General features: G+C 41.4%; 1 protein-coding gene across 1 annotated transcript in view; it reads right to left on the reverse strand.

The window, feature by feature from the left end:
- Positions 1-2,328: 2,328 nt before the first annotated feature.
- The window catches only part of LOC135215204 (histone acetyltransferase KAT7-like), a 53,208-nt gene continuing 34,925 nt past the window's right edge, over positions 2,329-20,611 (reverse strand). The window contains 5 exon segments of the mRNA XM_064249697.1: positions 2,329-3,713; positions 7,089-7,195; positions 7,611-7,757; positions 12,715-12,730; positions 12,732-12,815. Of these exon segments, the coding sequence (XP_064105767.1) occupies positions 3,516-3,713; positions 7,089-7,195; positions 7,611-7,757; positions 12,715-12,730; positions 12,732-12,815 (552 nt within the window). The 3' untranslated portion in view covers positions 2,329-3,515.

Raw genomic sequence — 20,611 nt, forward strand, 5'->3', positions numbered from 1 at the left:
GTACGAAAACTAGGCATACAAAAATCGAGGTTTGACTGTATATATTCATTTACTAAATGACTATATTGCTACTATGTTTTGCTTGATATTATTAAATATTACTATCATTGTTAATAACATTGTTACTTCACTACTATAAAGTTTCCTCTTCCTTAAAAGTTTTATAATTGATTTATTTACTTTCTTAAATGCTTCCCAAAGATCAAATTTAAGAGGATGATGATATCCCATCTAAAACGTACTACTCTCATGACAGAAGCCAAAACCTCATTGAATTATTCTTCTGATATATTTCCTCACCTCAGTCCACACTGTTGTACTGGTGATCAATTCATCTCAGTCATCCCTTAGATCACACAACAGATGATCCATCCTATCATGATAGACTCACTGACCTTCAATGGCTCTATATCTACCCAAGTGAGATGTTGAAGCAATTTGATCGCCCATGGGAAACAGAGTACTTAACTTTCCTAAGAGATGATCATCACAGTATGGGGACCCCTCCTCCTCGAAACCGAAGTACGTACCAGTACTTGCTGATGGTATTTCAGGCTCTCCATCATGGTCCTGTTGGCCTAATCGGGGTGTTGGAATGGAATGGAATATAAAATTTAGGCCAATGGCCAAGTGCTGGGACCTACGAGGTCATTCAGTGTCGAAAAGGAAACTGAACGTTAAAAAGACTAAAGGTGTAACTGGAGGAAAGCCTCGCAATTGCACAATGAAACAATTGTTGGGAGATGGTGAAAAGTATCATGAAAGAAAGAGTATATGAACAGAGGTGGGGTAGAGTAAAAGGAATGAAGGGGGTTGCAGCTTGGGGCCAAAGAAACACTGTACAGAACCTTTACTAAAGCTTACACTGCACTGCATGAGGTTAACTGACAGCACTACCACCCTACAGGGTCATCAGAGTACTGACTTAATCATGCCAGGCACATTCACACAGTCTTTAACTAATACTATAATTTTGCTGGAAATATGTGTCGAGTCTGCTTTACCTTCCACTCCTGACAGGGCAGCATTGTGTCATCTGAGCTGGCCAGCAATTACAAAAGATGGATTTGTACAACAAATCAATGTAATTTTTCTACGTGCAAAATATACTCATCATTCATATTATGTCCTGCTTCCCAACAGCACTCATTGCAGCAAGTGATCTACCGATATCCATGAATGAAGTGTCTAGGATAAAAAAAAAAGTGTGAAAATGGGTGCATGCTAAAAGAAATTACGGCTTCCGAGCCCAGAAATAGATTTTCCCTACGTCAAAATCCCTTTATTTTGTTTTTAAAAATCACATGTTTGTTGATAAATACAATACTACAGCCATTTCATGGTTGTATTCTCTATGATTTGCATAGAAATCTTCTGAGAACAATTCCAATGAAGTACGCTCCTGTAAAACACAGTTCTCTCAATTCCAAGTCTATGTATCTCCTAGTTTAAATCTCTTTCATTAAGAGGTCTGACAGTAATTCAGAAATGATTCATACACATGAATTTGTCATGACCTTATTTATGGTTCGAAACTATGACCGTTAATGGAGCAAAAAATCCACTAAATATCCCCTTCATCACAGTCACTGTAAAAGTTGTTGATATGGAATATAAAATTCAGGTTAAAGGCCAAGCACTAGGACCCATAGGGTCACTCAGTGCTGAAAGGAAACTGAAAGTAAAAAAGTTTTAAAGGTGTTGCAAAAGGAAAACCTCACACTTGCACAATCAAACAATTGTTAGGAGAGGGTGCAAAGTAAGATGGAAGAAAGAGAATATGAACGGAGGTACTGTATGAGAAATGGAAGGGGGTTGCAGATATGGCCGAAGGGATACTGCAAAGAAAATTAAGTAATGCCTGCAATGCAGAGCGTGAGGTGAACTAACAGCACTAATAGTTCCTCCCTGGATGGGTCGGGTGCGTACTTGCCTACCGATCTGGTAGCCTGAGTTTGCTGCCAGCTACAGCCAGAGCAGTATCAGAGGAATGTATTTCTGGTGATTAGAAATTCATTTCTCCATAAAATGTGGTATGGATCCCACAATAAGCTGTAGTTCCTGTTGCTAAATAACCAATTGGTTCCTAGCAATGTAAATAAAAATCTAATCATTCGGGCCAGACCTAGGAGAGCTCTTAATCAGCTCAGTGGTCTGGTTAAACTAATATATACTTACTTACAGCACTACTTCCCTACGGGGATGAAGTATTGACTAATTAAAGGTATAAATAAAAAGGTAGTATCTGCAAATAATGCCACTGACTTCAATAGAAATTGTATAATATAGTTGGTAAATCATAAACCACACAGGAAAAAAAAAACTATGTTTATTCTAAAAATATGTCTTTATTGAGAAAAAGCAAAACATTGGCTTCAATACGTTTGTACAATGTATCATAAAATCTGGAAAAAAATTAGCATAAATTTCAACACATTTACAGATCTGTACAGTACATTAATATAAATCATTGTAATATGCCTAACATTACAAAACTCGAGAAATATATTTTACTTGAATTAAAAAATTCCATGTCTCACTATTTCACGTAAATACCGATCAATTTCGTTATATACAGTTACTAATGCATAAGTATGAGAATTATTTTCAAAACATCTTCCTCCACATTAAATTTCAGAGACTTTTGAATCTTGATGGTAACTAAAGTCTTAAGACAAGTTTTGTCACTGTTTCCTTTAAAAAGTAAATAAAACAAAAGAAAAACAATAAAAATTTTAATGACAACCTGATAAAAAGTAACAAGTTATGGTATTCACGGGGAAATAAAAACCAAAACTTTATTTCTTTGTAAAATAATATGATTTCTTGTAAAAAATATTCTACTTCCTTGACTAAAACAAGACATTTCACATTAGTACTCAAACTGAACTTTTCTTAAGGAGGGGTTTAACGGACGATGCAGGCAAGAGGCTTTGGATTTTCATTATTGACCCCTTAAACCTGACACTGCATCCCTGATTCTTATTCCTTAGATCACTGACAATGTATGTGACACACAGTAAATACTACATTAACAAGTATACAACACAGCACAGGGACAACTGCAAGTCAACATTTCAGGTACTCGAAAGTGTTTGATACACAACGGACTCACTGCATCCAGAAAATAAAACTCTTTCACACACTAGCCTTTCCTTTCAGGCATATATTTAACTTAAACATTTTTTTCCTGAAAGTCATACATTTTTTCTTTGCAGATTTTCAACAACAATAAAAGTATGAGTATCAAATCTAGGTACGTCTCTCAATTGGTAGCCCAGCAATAAAACAACGACAGTAGATTCTGCACACCAAATATAAAGAGAAGAAAAGTTTTTGAGCACGGCAGGGCAGTGTACAGGGGAACGGACGGGATCGCTGGGCCGCTAAAATGAAGGGCAATTCTACAAATATTGTAGGGCACACTCGATCAATTCTATCTCCCCCGTTGTGAGAATGAAATAAAGAAAGAGAACTGTGTGTACATGGCACAAATAAATTCTCCAGTCCCAGTGCTATTGTGATGCTGCTGCTGCCTGAGCCTTCTTCCTGTCAGCAGCAGCTTTGTTCGCTTTGTTTTTATTTGCATTGGTTTGTGGTTCTTCCGACGGAGGCGGCGGGACATAAGGACGCCAATTCAGACACTTCGGATCGATCTCCTTGTAGTCGGCTCGGCGGCGTTTTTGACGTTCAAGGAATTCTTCCAGTAAGTCCTGTTGAAGTTACAATCATGTATACAGAAATAAACTTAACTGGAATTGGATGAAAACAAATTTAGGGCAAAGGCCAAGCTTGTGACCTATGAAGTCATTCAGCACTTAAAATAATTTTGGGGCAATTGTTAAGAGAGGGTGGAAAGTAAGATGGAAGACAGAGAATATAAAGTGAAGGGCAGCAAAAGTAATGAAAGGAGTTGCAGCTAGGAGCCGAGAGAATGCTACAAAGAACCTTACATACTGCCTACAGTACACAGCACAAGCTGCATTGACGCACTAACCCCCTTGGGAGAAATGCACTTAATGAACTTAATTCATATCCAAGGGTAAACAAAAGATATACCACTTACATTTTTGAATTTACAAGAATATAAAAGGCAAGTTTAGAAGATTCTCATTGAACTCATCTTACTAATACAATAAAGGCCAAGCTTCATATCTAATGCAATTACAAGAATTTTTGCCATGCATCATTATCCTAGAGAATCCATCCACTCAGGACATATGTGAACAATGGCAACACAATTGATCTGCAGCAAACATTTGATTTACCATTCATTATTTCCAAAGATGCTTATGTATTCTATGGTATTGCAAGCATAAAATGCAACATAGTAACATCCTTTATATGCTGAAACTGAATACCCGTCATAGCAAAATGAAAATTGTGTTTCGACTTCAAATGTCCTTCATAGCTCAATTTCATGATATTCTGTTTTTAGTGCCATATTACAGGTACATACGAAATAAACTAAAATATTTTTCCCTTATCTGTGAATTTTCTTTTGATATGGAAACCATAAACAATGCTAAAACATCAATGCAAATTTTTACCATGAAGATAGTTATACTTTTACAAAACGGTTAAATATAATACTAATTCAATTATGGTATATAACCCTTAAATTATCTGGATTAACAGAGCCAAGGGTCCAACAGATAATGGTGAAATCCAATTAAGGGCGAGTAAGACAATTTAAGGGTGTTCAAAGGGCAACTCCTTACCACTCCTCACCTAACCTTGTGAATACCATATGAAAGGAAACACTCAGATGCTTATAAACAATAACCATCATAATTTAAATTGAAAACTTTATGCAAAAGGCAATTATCTACCTTTTTTTTCATACGTATATGTAACAAAATACACTGCATCAATACACTTTGAAAAAATGCAACATCTTCCGCAAAAATATATACGAGAATACTGTAGCATAAAATATAAATAAAACGGTGTAAGAGTGTGTGTGTTACTGTGTACGTACTAGGCTTTAATGTAAACATACCACAGTTCCCTCTCTCTCTCTCTCTCTCTCATCTCTCTCTCTCTCGTCTCTCTCTCTCTCTCTCTCTCTCTCTCTCTCTCTCTCTCTCTCTCTCTCTCTCCAATATCAATACCATACATAACCTTAAATGAAATATCAATTACTGTACCATTAAAAATAATAAAAGCACAAAACTAAAAAAACTTCAGGAAGTTCACGACGCCATCAAATGAGTGTGTGCATAAGTATGTAGGTGTTGTCATATTTTTTGCTTTGCCTGATTTACTGTACTGTATTTCATTACAAGTTTAGTTGACTCTAAGCATGGTTATCACACATATTAAAATGGTACACAAGAGAATATTTTATCACTGTTCATGTTCCATCTCTAACTACTGCAAAAATATTTACAATCTGAATTTCACATGTAGTAAATAACACAAAACCACACAGGCTGTAGCAAGTTTTCCCATGCCATGGAATTAGTGTGTACATATGTGTTGCCTTTTCTCTCTTTTTTGCTTTACCACTGTTGATATCATCTTTAATCACCATAAAAACATTTACTAAAATGCAAATTTCATATGTAGGCATAACTAAACCAAGCAGGTTATAGCCAGTTTACCCATGCCACAGAATTAGCGTGTACATATGTACTGCCATTTTTTTTCTTCCTTTTTTTTTCTATGCTTCATTTACTGTACCATATTTCATTACAAGTTTAGTTGATTTTAAGTAGGATTATCATACATATCAGAACAGTACACATGAGAATATTTTATCTTTCTCTTTACCCACTGCACATGACTGCATTTATCTTTTGGTTTGAAAAAATTAAAAAATGAGAAAATACAGTGAAAATATAAATGAAAATTCTGTAGCAAACAAATTTAAAAAAAACGAAAATTCTGTAGCAAACAAATTTTAAAAACATGTGAAGGTGTGTGTGTGGTGTGTGTGTGTGTGTTACTGTACTTGAGACTTTGATGTAAACATACTCGGTTATTGCTTTGTCTCTCTCTCTTAGCACTCTTCATATCCTTTAACAAAATGTGAATTACTACATCGTAAAGAAAAACATGAAACCAAACAAGCTCTATCAAGTAAGGTCTACCTAGCCCTCTTCACCCATCCAACACTACATCCCCATCCCCTCCCAGCCATAGAAATGGCTCCCCAGCTCCACCCACCTACCAAAACAACACCTCCTCTCCCTCCTCTCCCCAGCCTTACTACACCTCCTCTCCAATGGCACCAAGCCATCTGACACCATGGAAAACTTCTCAAGGCCTCACCCAACCCCCTAAAAATCTTTCCCTACTGGCAGTGTTACCAACAATTTCTTAAGGCCACGCAGCATTGCCAGCCATCGGAGGGCAGTTTTTTCAAATTTCAAAAAGTGTATACATATATCTTTTGTGCCTTGATCCCTGATCTGGGTGTGTTGGGTAATGTTGAGATGTTGAGTTTCAGATATAAAGGCGCTCCATATAATTGACTGATTACTGTACTGTAAATCAGAAAAAGTAAATTTCTTTGGCTTCCTCTTCTCATTTTTAATCCCCAATGTTTCTGAACTAACAAAACTGTCCTATCTGTAGCATATTTTGTAATGAGTTCTTGTACGGTACGTATTAACTTTTTCCACAGAAATTTACGAAGTCAGTTATTTCATCAGTATTTAAACATAATTACAGTATAATTAAAAGATTTGGTTAATGCAGGAAGCAGTTAGAATTTCTTGGGCTTTAATTTCTATCCTCATTAAATATTTTCATTTTGACCTTAAATGCACAAAACGATGACCTTTGCTTCCCCAACCGAGTCATATAAAAATTGAAGAGTGCATGAAAACAAAATAATACCAGCAGCAATTTTTCTCTAACAAGAAAATAAAGTAGGGTGTTTACCCAAGTCCGCTGAAACAGAATACTGCTTGTACTTTGTGGGTATTAAAGCATCAAATATTTCCTTGTGGCCATTATGATCCTGTGGATGGACAACTTAAGGGAATTTTTGTAACAAGTGTTACATATTACTACATGCCACACACTTCAGCAATTTTCAAAACATAAACACTGAATGCTATGAGAAATGTTCTCCTTACCTGTCTCTTTAGTAGTATGTGCTTGCCTTTCCAGTACTTCATCATCCCCATTGCTTGGAAAGTACTGACAATGTCGTACGAATTCACAGCCATCTCAGCACTCATATCTGAAAATGAAGATGAAGGCGAGTTTTTAGAACAGAAGCGAGTATAGTTCTGTAAAAACATTTTCTTTATGGTGGAGACCTTACATGTGCACAAAGATTCAGTAAAATAGGAAAATATTACCTATTAAGTTACCTATTACTCAAAACAGCAAAGGGCAATAATCATTATACACTGAATTTTTGTACTTCACTGATTTTAGTAGTATTTTAGTAATTTCTTAACAGCCAAAAATAACTAATAATAAGAGAATTCAATACGACAATCATTAAATATATTAAGCACACAAGTAAGAAAATTAACAACTGAAGTAACAAATAATGAAAAGACTTATATATCAACAAATTTTGCAAAAAACAAAATAGGTAAAAACTGAGGTATTTGAAAGAGCTACAGTGCAGTGATATTCAAACGTACCTTTTATGTACACATTCTTCTCGGTATAACTTGCCAAGTAGTTCAAAAGTAGGTCCTTCCAATATGATCTATAAGATATTAATCCCAAGTCACTGAGAGGCTTTTCCGGTGATCCTATTTTCCCCTCAGTCTTTGTCAACAAGTAACCTGGAGGAGAAAAAATGATGGTATGTAATATTTGCAGGATAAAAAGAAAGGTTACATCACCCAGATATATTCTAATTACGGTAATCCCTTGCCACTTCGTGGTTCAAGTTTCGCGGCCTCAGTGCATCGCTGATTTTTCAACAATATTCATCAAAAAATAAAAATAAAAAAATACAGCCATATCGGCAGCCGTATTGCGGAAAGCAGTGTTGTTTCATCGTGATGCGTGAGAGAAACGGTTTCCCAGGATGCCAGACAAAGAGAGAAGCTCTCTCAGACAGAGGCTTTGTACATACCCACGGGCACTCAGACAAGGCATGTGATTGGTTCCTCGTGCAAGATCGATGAATGAGAGCACTAGTGGATGTATCCTGTGAGCTGATTGGCTGCTCATCATCGCATCCTCTCCCAGCTTCTTCCCTTGTTGTATCTCGCCACTCTCGTTCATGCTGTAAACTGTCTCTCGCATATCTTAGTGTTGTGTTCAAAATTAACTTTTCATTACGCCCTTACAATGCCTCCTAAGCATGGTGCCCCTGCGAAAGATTCCTTTAGTGAGCCCAAGAGGAAGAGGAAGACGATGACCATCAGTGAAAAGGTCAACCTTTTAGATAAGTTAAAACAGGGGAGAAGTTATGCTGCAGTGGCACGCCATTATGGAGAGAATGAATCGACAGTGCGCTACATAAAAAAAGAGGAAGCTAACATCAGAAAAACTGCTGCAATAAGCTTCAATAAAGAAGCGAAACGTGTGGTAACTCTGCGTAATAAGAGAATTGTGAAAATGGAAGCTGCATTAGCCTTGTGGGTTGCTGATTGCATGAAAAAAAATGTGATTTTGGACACTAACATGATCAGAACAAAGGCCAAATCTCTCTATGATCAAACCTTGCCCGATGACGTGACAAAGGAGATGCTGAAGAAGCCGCTGAAGATGATCCTGACGAACCTCTGCAACGAGTGATTCGCCTTCTCGAGGACGAGGCTTTACACCCAGCAGAGGCTGGTTCGATAAATTTCAAGAGATAGGGCCTCAAAAGCATGCCTTGTATGGTGAGGCTGCCTCTGCCGACACCGATGCTGCTCGTCGTTATGTGGAGGATGAGTTTCCTAAGCTCATCAGTGATGGCGGCTACCTCCCTGAGCAAGTTTTTAACATGGACGAGACAGGCCTCTTTTGGAAGAGGATGCCTTCTTGTACATTCCTCTTCAAGGATGAGGTGAAGAGGCCAGGCTTCAAGGCCCACAAGGACCGTGTCACTCTCATTATGTGTGGCAATGCTTCAGGTTTTATGCTTAAGCCAGGCCTTATTTAAGGCCAAAAATCCTCGGGGCTTAAAAAACAAAAATAAGGCTCTGCTCCCCGTGTATTGGATGCATAACTCTAAGGTCTGGAAAGCCCTGACCCTCGAATGGTTCCTCCAATGCTTCATTCCCCAGGTGAAGCTGTATCTGGCTCAGAAGGGCCTCCCTTTTAAGGTCCTTCTCTTGATGGACTGTGCAGGAGGCCATGCAACAGACCTGCAATATGATGGGGTTAAGATAGAGTTTCTGCCCCTAACACCCCCATCTCTAATTCAGCCGATGGATCAAGGTGTCATTCGTGCCTTTCAGGCACCCTACAACTCGTTCCACGATAGAGGGCCTCATCGCGTCAGTTGACGACGACGACGGAGGCTTCACCTTGAAAAAGTACTGGCGTAACTACGACATTGTGTCATGCCTGACTAATATCCAGCAAGCATTGAAGGACATGAAAACTGAGACCATAAATTCTTGCTGGAAGAAATTATGGCCTAACGTGGTGCAGGACTATGCAGGCTTCACTCCTGATGAAGCTCATCACTCGGCGGTGAGGCTGGCTCGCCTCATCGGGGATAAAGGATTCGTCAACTTGACGGAAGAAGACGTCAACGACCTTATCGATCCCCACTCGGACCCACTGACAGATGAAGACCTTGAGATGACGAAGTCTGCAAGTGAAGAAGAAAGCGAAGAAGAGCAAGACAAAGAAATTGAAGAGTGTGGCCCTAACCTGGAGAACCTGCAACAATTGTGCAACATGGCAAGAGCAATGCAATAATTTGCACAAAACATCAACGATAATATGGTTCGAGCTGTCGAGTTTAGCAACCATGTTGATTGGGTTATGTCCTTGTACAAGGGAATTTTGCAGCAAAAGAAAACACAACAATAGTAACTACCCATCACCATGTACTTCTCCAAGGTAAAAACCCTAACTACACCATCAGCGCCTCCAGCAGAAGAGCCTCTGAGTGAACCTGAAGCCTCTACGAGTGGAGTGGGAGTCTCTTCTCTGCCACCACCAGCCTCTTTGCCTCTCTCAGAAGAAAATGCTGACGATGAGGCACTTCCCGAACAGATTTAAAAGCCTCATTATACCTCTGTAGTAACACCATCATCATCATCACTCATCATCACATTCCTCGAACTGCACAGGTCTGTCATCATCGTCGTCGTCATTGTCATCGTCGTTCTCGTCATTAATGGAGTCAAGTCTCAAGATGTCATTGGTGAGTGTAGAACACAATAATATGTATCGTATAAGAGAGAGAGAGAGAGAGAGTGAATGTATAATAATAAGGTTTGTAATTAAATAGATTTAAGTAAAATATATGTGAGTGAGTGAATGTAAATTATTAAGGCTTTATAATTAAATAGATTTTAGTTAAAATATATATATAAAGTATAAATATACATAATTTAAACATTCTGGTACCCACACACACATATAATGGAAATTCCTATGGGGACCAATCCTAATCGCAAGGGGTTCCGGTCCCCATTAACCGCAATAAACAAGGGATCCACTGTACTGGCAAAACCTTCAATGATAAGGATAAAACAACCAGAAAAAAACTACATCAAAACTAGTAAACCCCTCAAAAGGTCTAGGGGCAAAATATATATTAAAAAGCCCCCAAAAAAATGGGCCCCTAGAACTGGGTTAAAAGTTTAATAGATCACCCATTTAAAAAAAAAAAACATCCAAAAAAGGCGGTAACGACATGCAAAATAAGCACATGGTTTATGAGGAAAAAAAAAGAAAAAAAATTTGTCTGGTACTTTCCAACAGAAGGTTGACCAGAATATTTCCAACCCTGCCATGATTTTCATGACTTTTTTGATTTTCCAACAAGTCATAAAAAATATGCCTAATTTTACCAAATCTCTAGTGTTTTTATCTCGTAATTTTTTTATTTCTTTTTGTAAAATTATGAAAGTACAGCCTGCCAAACAAAATTATCATAACACCATAAGAACTAAATCAGTAACCAAATTCCCTGGAGTACATTTATTTTTATTGTTAAAAATATTTATGAAACATGTCCACTGGATGGGCAATTTTGGTGGTCAAAACCACTCCCCCAATATTGACATGTCAAGGCAAAATGAGCTCTCTCTCCTGTACGAGTAGCTATTAGAGTAGAGGTAAAAATTGCTATGAGTCATTTATGACCCATGGGAGTGATCTGAGTGCTTTTGCTGCAAAAATTTGTTCAAACTGTATGGTGTGAAATCTTGAACATATATGTTTCTTACCTGGAATCCACCACAAAGCTATAAGTAAACATACTATATGTATGTTAAAACATCCACAAGGGGGTTAATAAAAAATGGGTAAAAAAAAAAAAAAAAAAAGAGTATTCTTCACTGGTTTTTGGTCAAACCATTTATCTTTCAAGCTTTTCCTGCCACTTTGTTAATTCTAGGTTTTCCTAGGTTTTAACGGGGTTGTTAAATACAAATAACATTTAACAAATTTAAAACCCAAACCTGAACCATTATAAATACCTGTATTATTTAATGGTCTCTCACCAATGACAGAGGTGGCCTTGTCAGCAAGCTCCGATTCTCCATGAAGCTTAAAAGTTTCCCTGTCTGACAGACCCTTGGAAAAATGCAAAAGTCACTAAGGGCTAGATTTATGTACACAGCAATCTACAAAGTTTTTTTTTCCCTGTTCAAAAATATAGGGCGTAGGTGCTTATCTATCCTTGGGCATTGGCCGAGAGACTTGACAATGATACCATATTGGGGCCGCTGGAACAACGCCATCTTGTCTTCGCCTTCTCCGCGTTTGTATGTGTTTTGTGTCCAACTTTTTAATTCCTGTTGACACTGGTCATCCACTTTACTACTTTCCTAAATTACCAACCCATTTAAAAATTTCCAAAACCTTTGAAAAATTCGAATTTGAACAGTTAGTTAAGTTCTATCTTAGTTTTACCAAGACCAGCGCTGATTAACATCTTCTCCTAGGGCCTGGCCCGAAGGAATTAGATATGTTTACGTTGGCTCGGTAGGAAAATCAATTGGTGGCAACCTAGCAATTGGGACCGTACCAGCTTATTGTGGGATCCGAACCACACTTTACTGAGAAATGAATTTTTATCACCAGAGATAAATTCCTCTGATTCCGCGTTGGCTAAGCCGGGATTTGAACTTCGGACCACCGAAATGGCAGCCGAGCACAAAAACCACTCGTCCAGCGAGGAACTCTGAATCTTGAAGGTAAGGGATAGAAAGCTAAATGCCAATAATTCTTTTAACACTCTTTTCACCTTGTATTTTACTAATTTAAAATTCTAAATTATCTCTTATTTTTTTTATTTGATTTTATGGAATTTTACTCATTTATATTTTTTTATCTAATAACAAATTAATAAATATATAGATAAAAACATTCATAGATTATAAAATACACAGAGAATTGTTTTAGGGTAATAGTAGTGCATAGCATCTTTGCTTGAACTTATGAAGTTTCCAACTGGCCACACCATATCAACTACAGTTTTCCCTAATAATAAAAACCAAAAAAACCAAATATCAATGCCGACAAAAAAAAAAAAAAAAAAAAAAAAAAATAAAAAAAAAAAAAAAAAAAAAAAAAAAAAAAAAAAGCCTATAAATACCCACATGGCAAAGTACTTACTAAAATCAATAAGCAATTCGAGCATAGCCTTGTCTTGTTATACGGAGGCTAAGTGTCATGATACATGGACACATTGTACGTTAAGCCAAGCTGTTTTTCTCCTGGAAAGATGAAACAGAATTCTTAATAAGCCGACGGGGAAAATCTAATTTTATGCTTTTCAATATACCAAGATGGTAAGTGACCAAACTTTTCATTGGGTGGGGAAATTTCAACCCACTGCTGTACTACAATGATTTATGAAGACGAACCCTCAATGAATCTTTGGGCAAACATTTTCAAAAGATGTTTCCAAATTAGACCAGTGAACCCTTTGAACTGATAAAACAGGACTTGTAGCCAAATTGAGACTAGCAACAAAAATGAAAAATGATTGTTAAAACTAACAATAAAGTTTTGTTTGTACATACTTACCTGGCAGATATATACTTAAGCCTATAGTATCCGACGTTCTCCTTCGTGACAGAATTTCAAAATCCTCGCGGCACGACGCGAACAGGTTAGGTCAGGGGTGGTCTAAAGCCTTAACCCGACCGCTGGGTAGGCGGATGTTACGAAACCACTCCCGTTAGCTTTTTGTCAGATTTTTCCTCTTCCACCCTGTCCCTCCTGAGGGGAGACTGGGTGGGTGAGCCATTAAATCGTATATATCTGCCAGGTAAGTATGTACAAAACTTTATTTTGGAGTTTAAAAACAATATCATTTTTTGTAACATGAACTTCCCCTGACAGAAATTTATATACTTAGCCTGATTGGCACCTTTTGTGGTGGAGGGTAATAGACAGCTAAATAATACTAGGTAAGAACGGGAAACAACCTCTGGTTGTAGGATATAAAAACCTTGGTTTCTCACCTTTTCAGGATGAAGACTTCATAGATTACTGTCTCTGAATCTGCATTGCCTGGAGGGTAGCTACAGCTAGGACGGTGACCAGATGCTGGAAAGACACTCTCGGTGATTCTACCACTGGGATATGGGTTAATCCCCTATTGTGGTAGAATCCAAGTCGGATCCTGTTAGAGGGACCTTGTCCGTTTCTACCTAACAGATTCCTTACCCACTACCTCTGCAAGGAGCCAAAAACCCACCAGAACCAACCTAACCAAAACTACAAACGGGTTTAATTATTACGACAAAAAGAAGGTGCCTCCTGCAACCTTCTTTTGAGAAGCCAAAAAACCAAAAAAAACAAAATATTAAAATTATAGGGGTCAACATAAAAAAAAATTAAAAAATTTACACAAGGCTAAGTTTTTCAGCTCCCTGCCCCAGACCCGAATTCTGACCGATAACGAAAGGACCCAGGCAAAGCAAAGCATTTATCATATGTGATTTTTACATCACGATCGGGTAGTTGCGTTTCTGCCGAAAAAACCGATTTGGCAATCCTCCAAAAAGTCCGCCTCCATCAAGTTCGCAACAGACAATATTTTTTTCTGAATGCAAGCGAAGTTGCGATGGCTCTACCCACTCCGTGAGCTTTCACTTTCAGTAGTCCTAAAATGTTCTTCCTTTACAGGCAACAATGGTGCCTCTGCTAATAAGGCTTTCTCAGAAAAAAGGAAAGAGGTATTCTTCGAATAGGGCCGAGTGGGGTCCTTTATCAGCGCCCAATCCAAAGCCATCTTGATTAGCCTTAAGAGTTGTTTCCTTCCTCTTAAGGAAATACTTCATAAATTCGTCATAGGGCAAAAAGGACAGTTCTTTCAGGCTTCCCCCTTCCACTTTAACTAGAAAAGATAAAAACACTACGAACTTCAAAGCTCCTGGGCCTAAGGGCCGTGATGGGTTTTTTCATTCTTTGCAAGGAATGTTTGGAAGAAAGAAACGAAAACACACCATAGAAATTCTTGCCTTAAAACCCTACATTTGCCCTCGATAGCTTGGAGCCTTCACTCACTCTCTTAGCTGTAGCTAGGGCCAAAAGGAAAGATAGCCAGTTCTTCGTCAGATCCTTGAAAAGAGGCTAAGCCTAGGAGGTTCCGAAATCTAGACGATCCAAGGAAATTGGTATAACTACGTCTAGATTCCAGTTTCGGTACTACATGAGGACTCTTAATGGCGTTTCAAATGATCTAATAAGATCATGCAGATCCTTATCCATCGGATTAATTTTAAGCCTGTATTGCCAGAAATAACCGCCGCCAAACATACTGTGGGTTATCCCTTAATCAGTTGACTACAACCATGATGACATTCTTCTTTGAGGAAAATAAGGAAATCCGCAATTTGGGTCACAGAGGTACTGGAAGAGGAAATGTTCTTCCTCGTTGCACCCAACGTCCTGCAAAGACATCCCACTTTTGGGACTGGTATACACGCAAGGTGGAAGGTCTCCTCGCTCTTGCGATTGCTTTAGAAGCTGGATTTGCTGGAAAAGCCTTTCGCTTCTGAGAACCAACAATTTTGGACAGTCTTGAAGCCAGTCAGAACTGAGAACGAGGTAGATTTTTGGGTGGTACCTGTCGAAGTGGGGTTGGGGTTGTCTGAGTAGATTCGCTCCCTTAGCGGGGAGCGATCTTGGAACAGGTCCAGCAACCAGTCCAAGGTACCTCTGTGACACCATTCTTGGGCCGGGCCGGAAAACACAAAGGGAGCGATTAAGGTCATTCTCGATTGAATCGGACTCTACGAACCTTCTTGATGGTTAGCCCCTCAGGATCTTGAAGGGGGGAAAACGCTTGTGCTAGACGTCGAGTCCGTTCCAGTCCTAAAGAAGAAGCGATCTATTGCTAATGCCTCTGGATCCGATATCGGAAGAGCCAGTAACAGGATCCAGCCTCTTGTTCTTTGACGTGGCAAAAGATGGTCTATGTGTGGCCTCGACCCCATAACTTCCAAGCAGGCCTCTGGCATACATCCAAGATGAAGGGTCCACTCTGTGGGAAGGATCCTGCTCTTTCCTGCTGAGGAGATCTGCTCTTACATTCCTTTCTTCCCTGCCGAACAACCTGGTGAGAAGCTTGATTCCCTTTCTTTCTTCTGCCCACAGAAGAAGGTTCCTTCTTGCTGTCTCGTACAGGGAGAAGGAATGCCGTCCCCCCTCACCAGTTTCCTGATATATGCCAGTAGCTGTCGTGTTGTGTCCAGCCATTTGACCATGCACTACCGTCTTCTGGACTTTGGGCTCGAAATAAGCCTTCAGAGCCAGCCACACAGCCATCAAACTCCTTTCTTTGGTTGATGCTAGGCCAGGCTACCTGGGTCCCCCACCCAGGTACCTGACACTTTCGCTGGTTCCCCAGTTGCCCCTTGCCCCCACCCCGTGTCCAGACCGCGTCGGAGAAAACAACACCAGGTTGGGGGTTCTGGGAATTGAAGAGAACATTCCCTTCGCCAAAGAGGTTTGGGATCTGTCCAACCATAAGAGAATTTTTGTTTCTTGACGTTCCTGGGATAAATCGACAGGGCAAAGAACGTTCCAAATCCTGAGAACGACGAACTACCAATTCCGATGAAGAAAAAGAATTTGGAGCGGTCTCAGGTGCAACCTTCCTAGGGAAACCGAATTGCTCCAGCGGAGGAGAAGCGTCCCCAGCATACCTCCCATCCACTCCCTCACTGTGCAATACTTTCTTTCCCATAAGAAGGTTTTGCTTACTCACTCTCGAATCCGTCGGGCTAATCCCTTTCCGTGAGAGGGGAAAAAGCCCGAAAAAACTTCATAAGAGTTGTCATTCTGTATCCCGAGATACACAACACTCTTGCTCGGGAATTAGTTGACGACTTCTTGGAAATTGGACGTAGAAGTCCCCCCCCCCCCAAAGCCTTTCGTCCAATTCTAAAGTTACTTGGTAAGTCCTTGTCAAACAAACGGATCTTCTGAATTGGCCCTTCATTAGCCAATCGTCGACGGTACCATGGATATCCTCAGACCCTTTCAAATGGAAGCCATTGAGACCACATTCCTCAAAATCCCCCCGTGAACACTTGGGGGGCAGGGGTCCGTGAGAGGCCGAAAACACAGAGCCCCTGAACTGAAAAATTTTATCCCCCCCATCATGGAATTCTGAGAAACTTCCTGAGGGAAGGAGGATCGGTTACGTGGAAGTAAGCGTCCTGTAAATCCAAGGCGTAAAAACCAATACCAAGTCCCCCTGGACGAAGTGACTGCCAGGCAACTGATGGAAGGCGTTTTCCATTTGTGAAACTTTTTTCTTTTCCTACGAAGAAGTGTCTAGGGCGCTTACGTCCAACACCGGTCTCAATCCCCTGAGGAGTTCCGGAACTAGGAAAAGGCGGTTGTAGAAATAGAAACCCAGATGAATGATGGTCCTGTCACTAGTTCCGATAGCCCCCACACCTTCTCCAGCATCTGATCTACTGCTTAGATGGGAGAAGGAGCCTTGAATTTTCATGAATGGGGTAGGTCTCCTGTAACTTGCCTGTCAGTTCCCTTGGGATGGTCGTTCAAGGGAGGTCTTTCGACGAAAGGGAGAGGTAACCTCTCCTCAAAATAGAAAGGGTCCAAGGATCCGCCCCTTTTTCCTTTTTGGGCCCAGACTTCTCTGCAAACTCTAAAGAGTCTGGCGCCCCACCGTTGTTTGAAGGACTTGCAAGTTATTTTGGGGGCTTTCTAATAACAGACTTTGGCGAAAGTTCTTAACCCCTTCTTGGAAGGTTCTACGACCTCTAAACGTAGAGGTTTCTTGGATTGAAGGACCGCCCCTCACATCGGAAAGGGTTCTCGAACACCTTAGCCTTTGTTCCTTCTTCGCCTTAGGGTTAGGGAAGGAAGGGCGGCCGGTGGTTTTCTTGCCGAACTGTTGCCAAAAGGTCCTGGGTGGGGCTTTGGCCGAAAAGTGATTCTCGAAATTTGTCCGCCACTCGATGTTTTTAGGGAACAAGTGAGGCAGACAGAGGCGATCAAACAGCCAAAGAAAAGACCTCATGGGTAATGGGAGAAACAATACTTCGTTAACGAATGAAACAATAAACAGACCTCTTCTTCCGATCCCGGATCCCCCGGGGGGGGGGCCCCCCAGATACAGGGGAGGCGATTTCACCTCCTCCGTCCCGTTCTCTTACCCGACTTGTCCATACAAGACAAACACACATGAGATCTTCCTGGCGAAAACAATGACTCTGGCACTTCAATTTTCTTGGCTATGGACCCCCAAACGACCAATCAAGGAAGTTAAATACTTCTAGACACATACTCAAGCATGCCTTTTTTAGCATGTGATCCAATTCATTCATTGCCCAAAGTCGTCCCTTAGCAAGAGTTAAGGGCAGTTCCCGCCTTGTCGAATGCTACCCAGCGACCTCGAAAAACATCCGAATCAGCCAAAGACGGTAGAAAAAACCCAACCCCCCCGCAATCCGTAAGGACCTCTCCATGTTTCATAACCAGAAAACCAGCGCGTCCTTGATAACTTCGAAGGCGGAAAAAGCGAAACATCGTTTTCCCCGCTTCTTCTTTGGAAGCCATCCAGGAAACCAAAACTCCTCAGGTGCCTTCTTCATTGAAAAGAGTTGGCTTCTCCTCACACAAGGAAAAGAACTCTTCCGCTGTCTTCGCCGTTGAAAAAAGGTGACGTGGAGGAGGAAAGGAGGGAGCCGTAGGTGAGTAAGGGAATCCCCAAAAACTTGCAAAAGTAGCTCTGTAAGATTCTCCTGTTAAGAAGACACAGCAAGACCGAAGAATGTTCCGGAGTTCCCTCATCCTAAACCTTCTATGACGTCTTGTGTCAGAGGCGAGCGCGGAAGATCCTTTATGGTGACGGAAGGGCTCCTAGTAGGAGTTTGAGCGAAGAGGTTGGAAGAACGCCCCTCTCCTTAGAAGAAGTTCACATCCACTGGAAGAACCGATGAAAAAGAAGATCTGGGTTTGGTCTAACGATGAGACTTCCCTCCTGCGAGGTATACGGAATCTCAGCCGAAGGAGAGGTAGGGCGGCTCCTTAACTTCCGAGAATCCTCGGAAACATACCACAGGGGCGCTTACCGAGGAGGCGAGACGCCTAACTAGGACTCTTTGCGCCCTATCCTGAGGCGATGCTCTGCCAGGCGAAGAGCGCCTATTGAGAGCAGAGCGCTTGCGCGGCTCTCCATACCCTGTCCAGTTGCGTACGATCAACGGAATAAGTTCGACTGGAAGGGCGAAATGTGGCCACTACTAGGAGAAAGGCTGCTTGCGAGACATTCCTGACGTCTAACAGAGGGTAACATCCAAAGGAAGGCGGGCTTGGAATGGAAAGCGCTTCAAAAAGCAAACGTAGCCGCCTACCTGGAGAAGGGCGCTTTCCGAGATTCTGGTGTCCTTACCAAGAGACAAAACGGTCCAGGGAAGTAGTGCGCCTAGAAGACTGGGAGAGCGCCCTACACGGAGAAGGGCGCTTGAAAAACGACTCTTGTTGTCCTGCCCCGGGAGGAAGAATAATTCAGGAGTTTATGAATGCCGTTAAAAAGGAGACAGAGCGCCTACTAGGAGATCGCTGTGCAGTAGGCTTCTTGGGCGACCTACCTTGGCTGGGAGGGGAGCGGCTAACAGCAGGCCGTCTATCATGCACACGACTCCTACCAGACTTTCTTGATGCCTGTCAGGATGGGGTAGAAGTCACAGATCCGACACTCGAGGAAGAGTGACATCTGGAAGAAGAAACGCCCTACTTGTATAAAGGGCTCCTTCTAGGATCTTGAGGCTGCTGAGGCGAAGTCTCCACGCGAAGGGAGTTCGAAGAAACTTAGCGTTGATGAGCAAGGCTGCAATTATTGCGCTTACCGGAAGCGGGAATTCCCAATCTGGAGAAAAAACTTCTTTCTCCATAAGAGCGTTCCTAACCGATGTTTGGTGGCGCCATTGAAGTCGGGGAAAAGAGAGCCAGGCGAGCGAGGGCCGCTCCAACAGCGAGCCCCTACCATTCATACGAAACCTCCCCATATGAAGGAGAACGCCTTAAAAAGAGGATGAAAGAACGATCCTCTGAAGAGCGGGCGCCTAAAGATCTCTTGCTCGGAAAGGAAAGAAACGTCCTTCTTATCCTACGGGTGATTCTAAATCTGCTTAGAGAGTTCTGCTAGCCGCCAGTGGATCTGAAGCGTTGAAGTCCCAGCGAGTACTCCTCGTAGGAGAATTCTTGTTGTTCTTCCTTCGGCGAAGGCAGGCGCCAGAGGCGCGGAGGCGCGAGAAGAAGAAACGGTTGACAAGGATTTTTTCTTTGGGTTTCTTCGCCATTCCACCGACGATTCTTCCGGGAAAACCTCCGGACTATAAGCCAAAGGACTGCAGGGAGCCTTCCTTCCCAAGCCCATCTTACAATTAACGGGCCTCGACGAACCAGTCCGGGGAAGTTCCAACCTCTCTTCCGGAAGGAGGGAAGAAGACCGAAGAGGAAGAAAGCATTGGCGTAGGCGACCTCCTTCTTGTAGCAATCCGAGGCAGCCTGGGAGCGTACTTCAGGGATTCTGGCCCGAGGGGGACGCCTGACCGGTGGGGGTTCTCCCTCGGCCCTCTTGCGGAGCTTTTGACTTTCCTCTACTCCACTGGAACTGGGCGTCTGGAAGATGGTCTAAGGCCTAGGAGGCCACTAAGGAGCCGGTTCAACGGCATCGCCACCCTCCAACAACTGTGGGGACAACTGCACTGATCAACTAACATCTCTCCCTTAACCTTCCAAACTGACGCAATCTTCTGGTTCCATAGAAAGAATTTAGGTGGCTCTCAGGAGCTGCCAGCCTCCGAAGGCGAATTCTTCGGTCTTCCGGGTGACGGGGAGTCCTGGGCTTGGCAAACTTGGGGAAGAAGGTTCCTAATTGCTACGGTTAGTAATTAGGATCCACATCCAACTCCACTCATTCTAGATTCTACTAGAACTTCTTAGAGGAACGCCTTACGCACTCTATCCCACGTTCCAACTTCCTAACATAAGAAGAAGAGAGCCCCTTAATATTGCT

The sequence above is a fragment of the Macrobrachium nipponense genome, chromosome 5 (genome assembly GCF_015104395.2).
Source record: "Macrobrachium nipponense isolate FS-2020 chromosome 5, ASM1510439v2, whole genome shotgun sequence".
Taxonomy (NCBI): Eukaryota; Metazoa; Arthropoda; class Malacostraca; order Decapoda; family Palaemonidae; genus Macrobrachium; species Macrobrachium nipponense.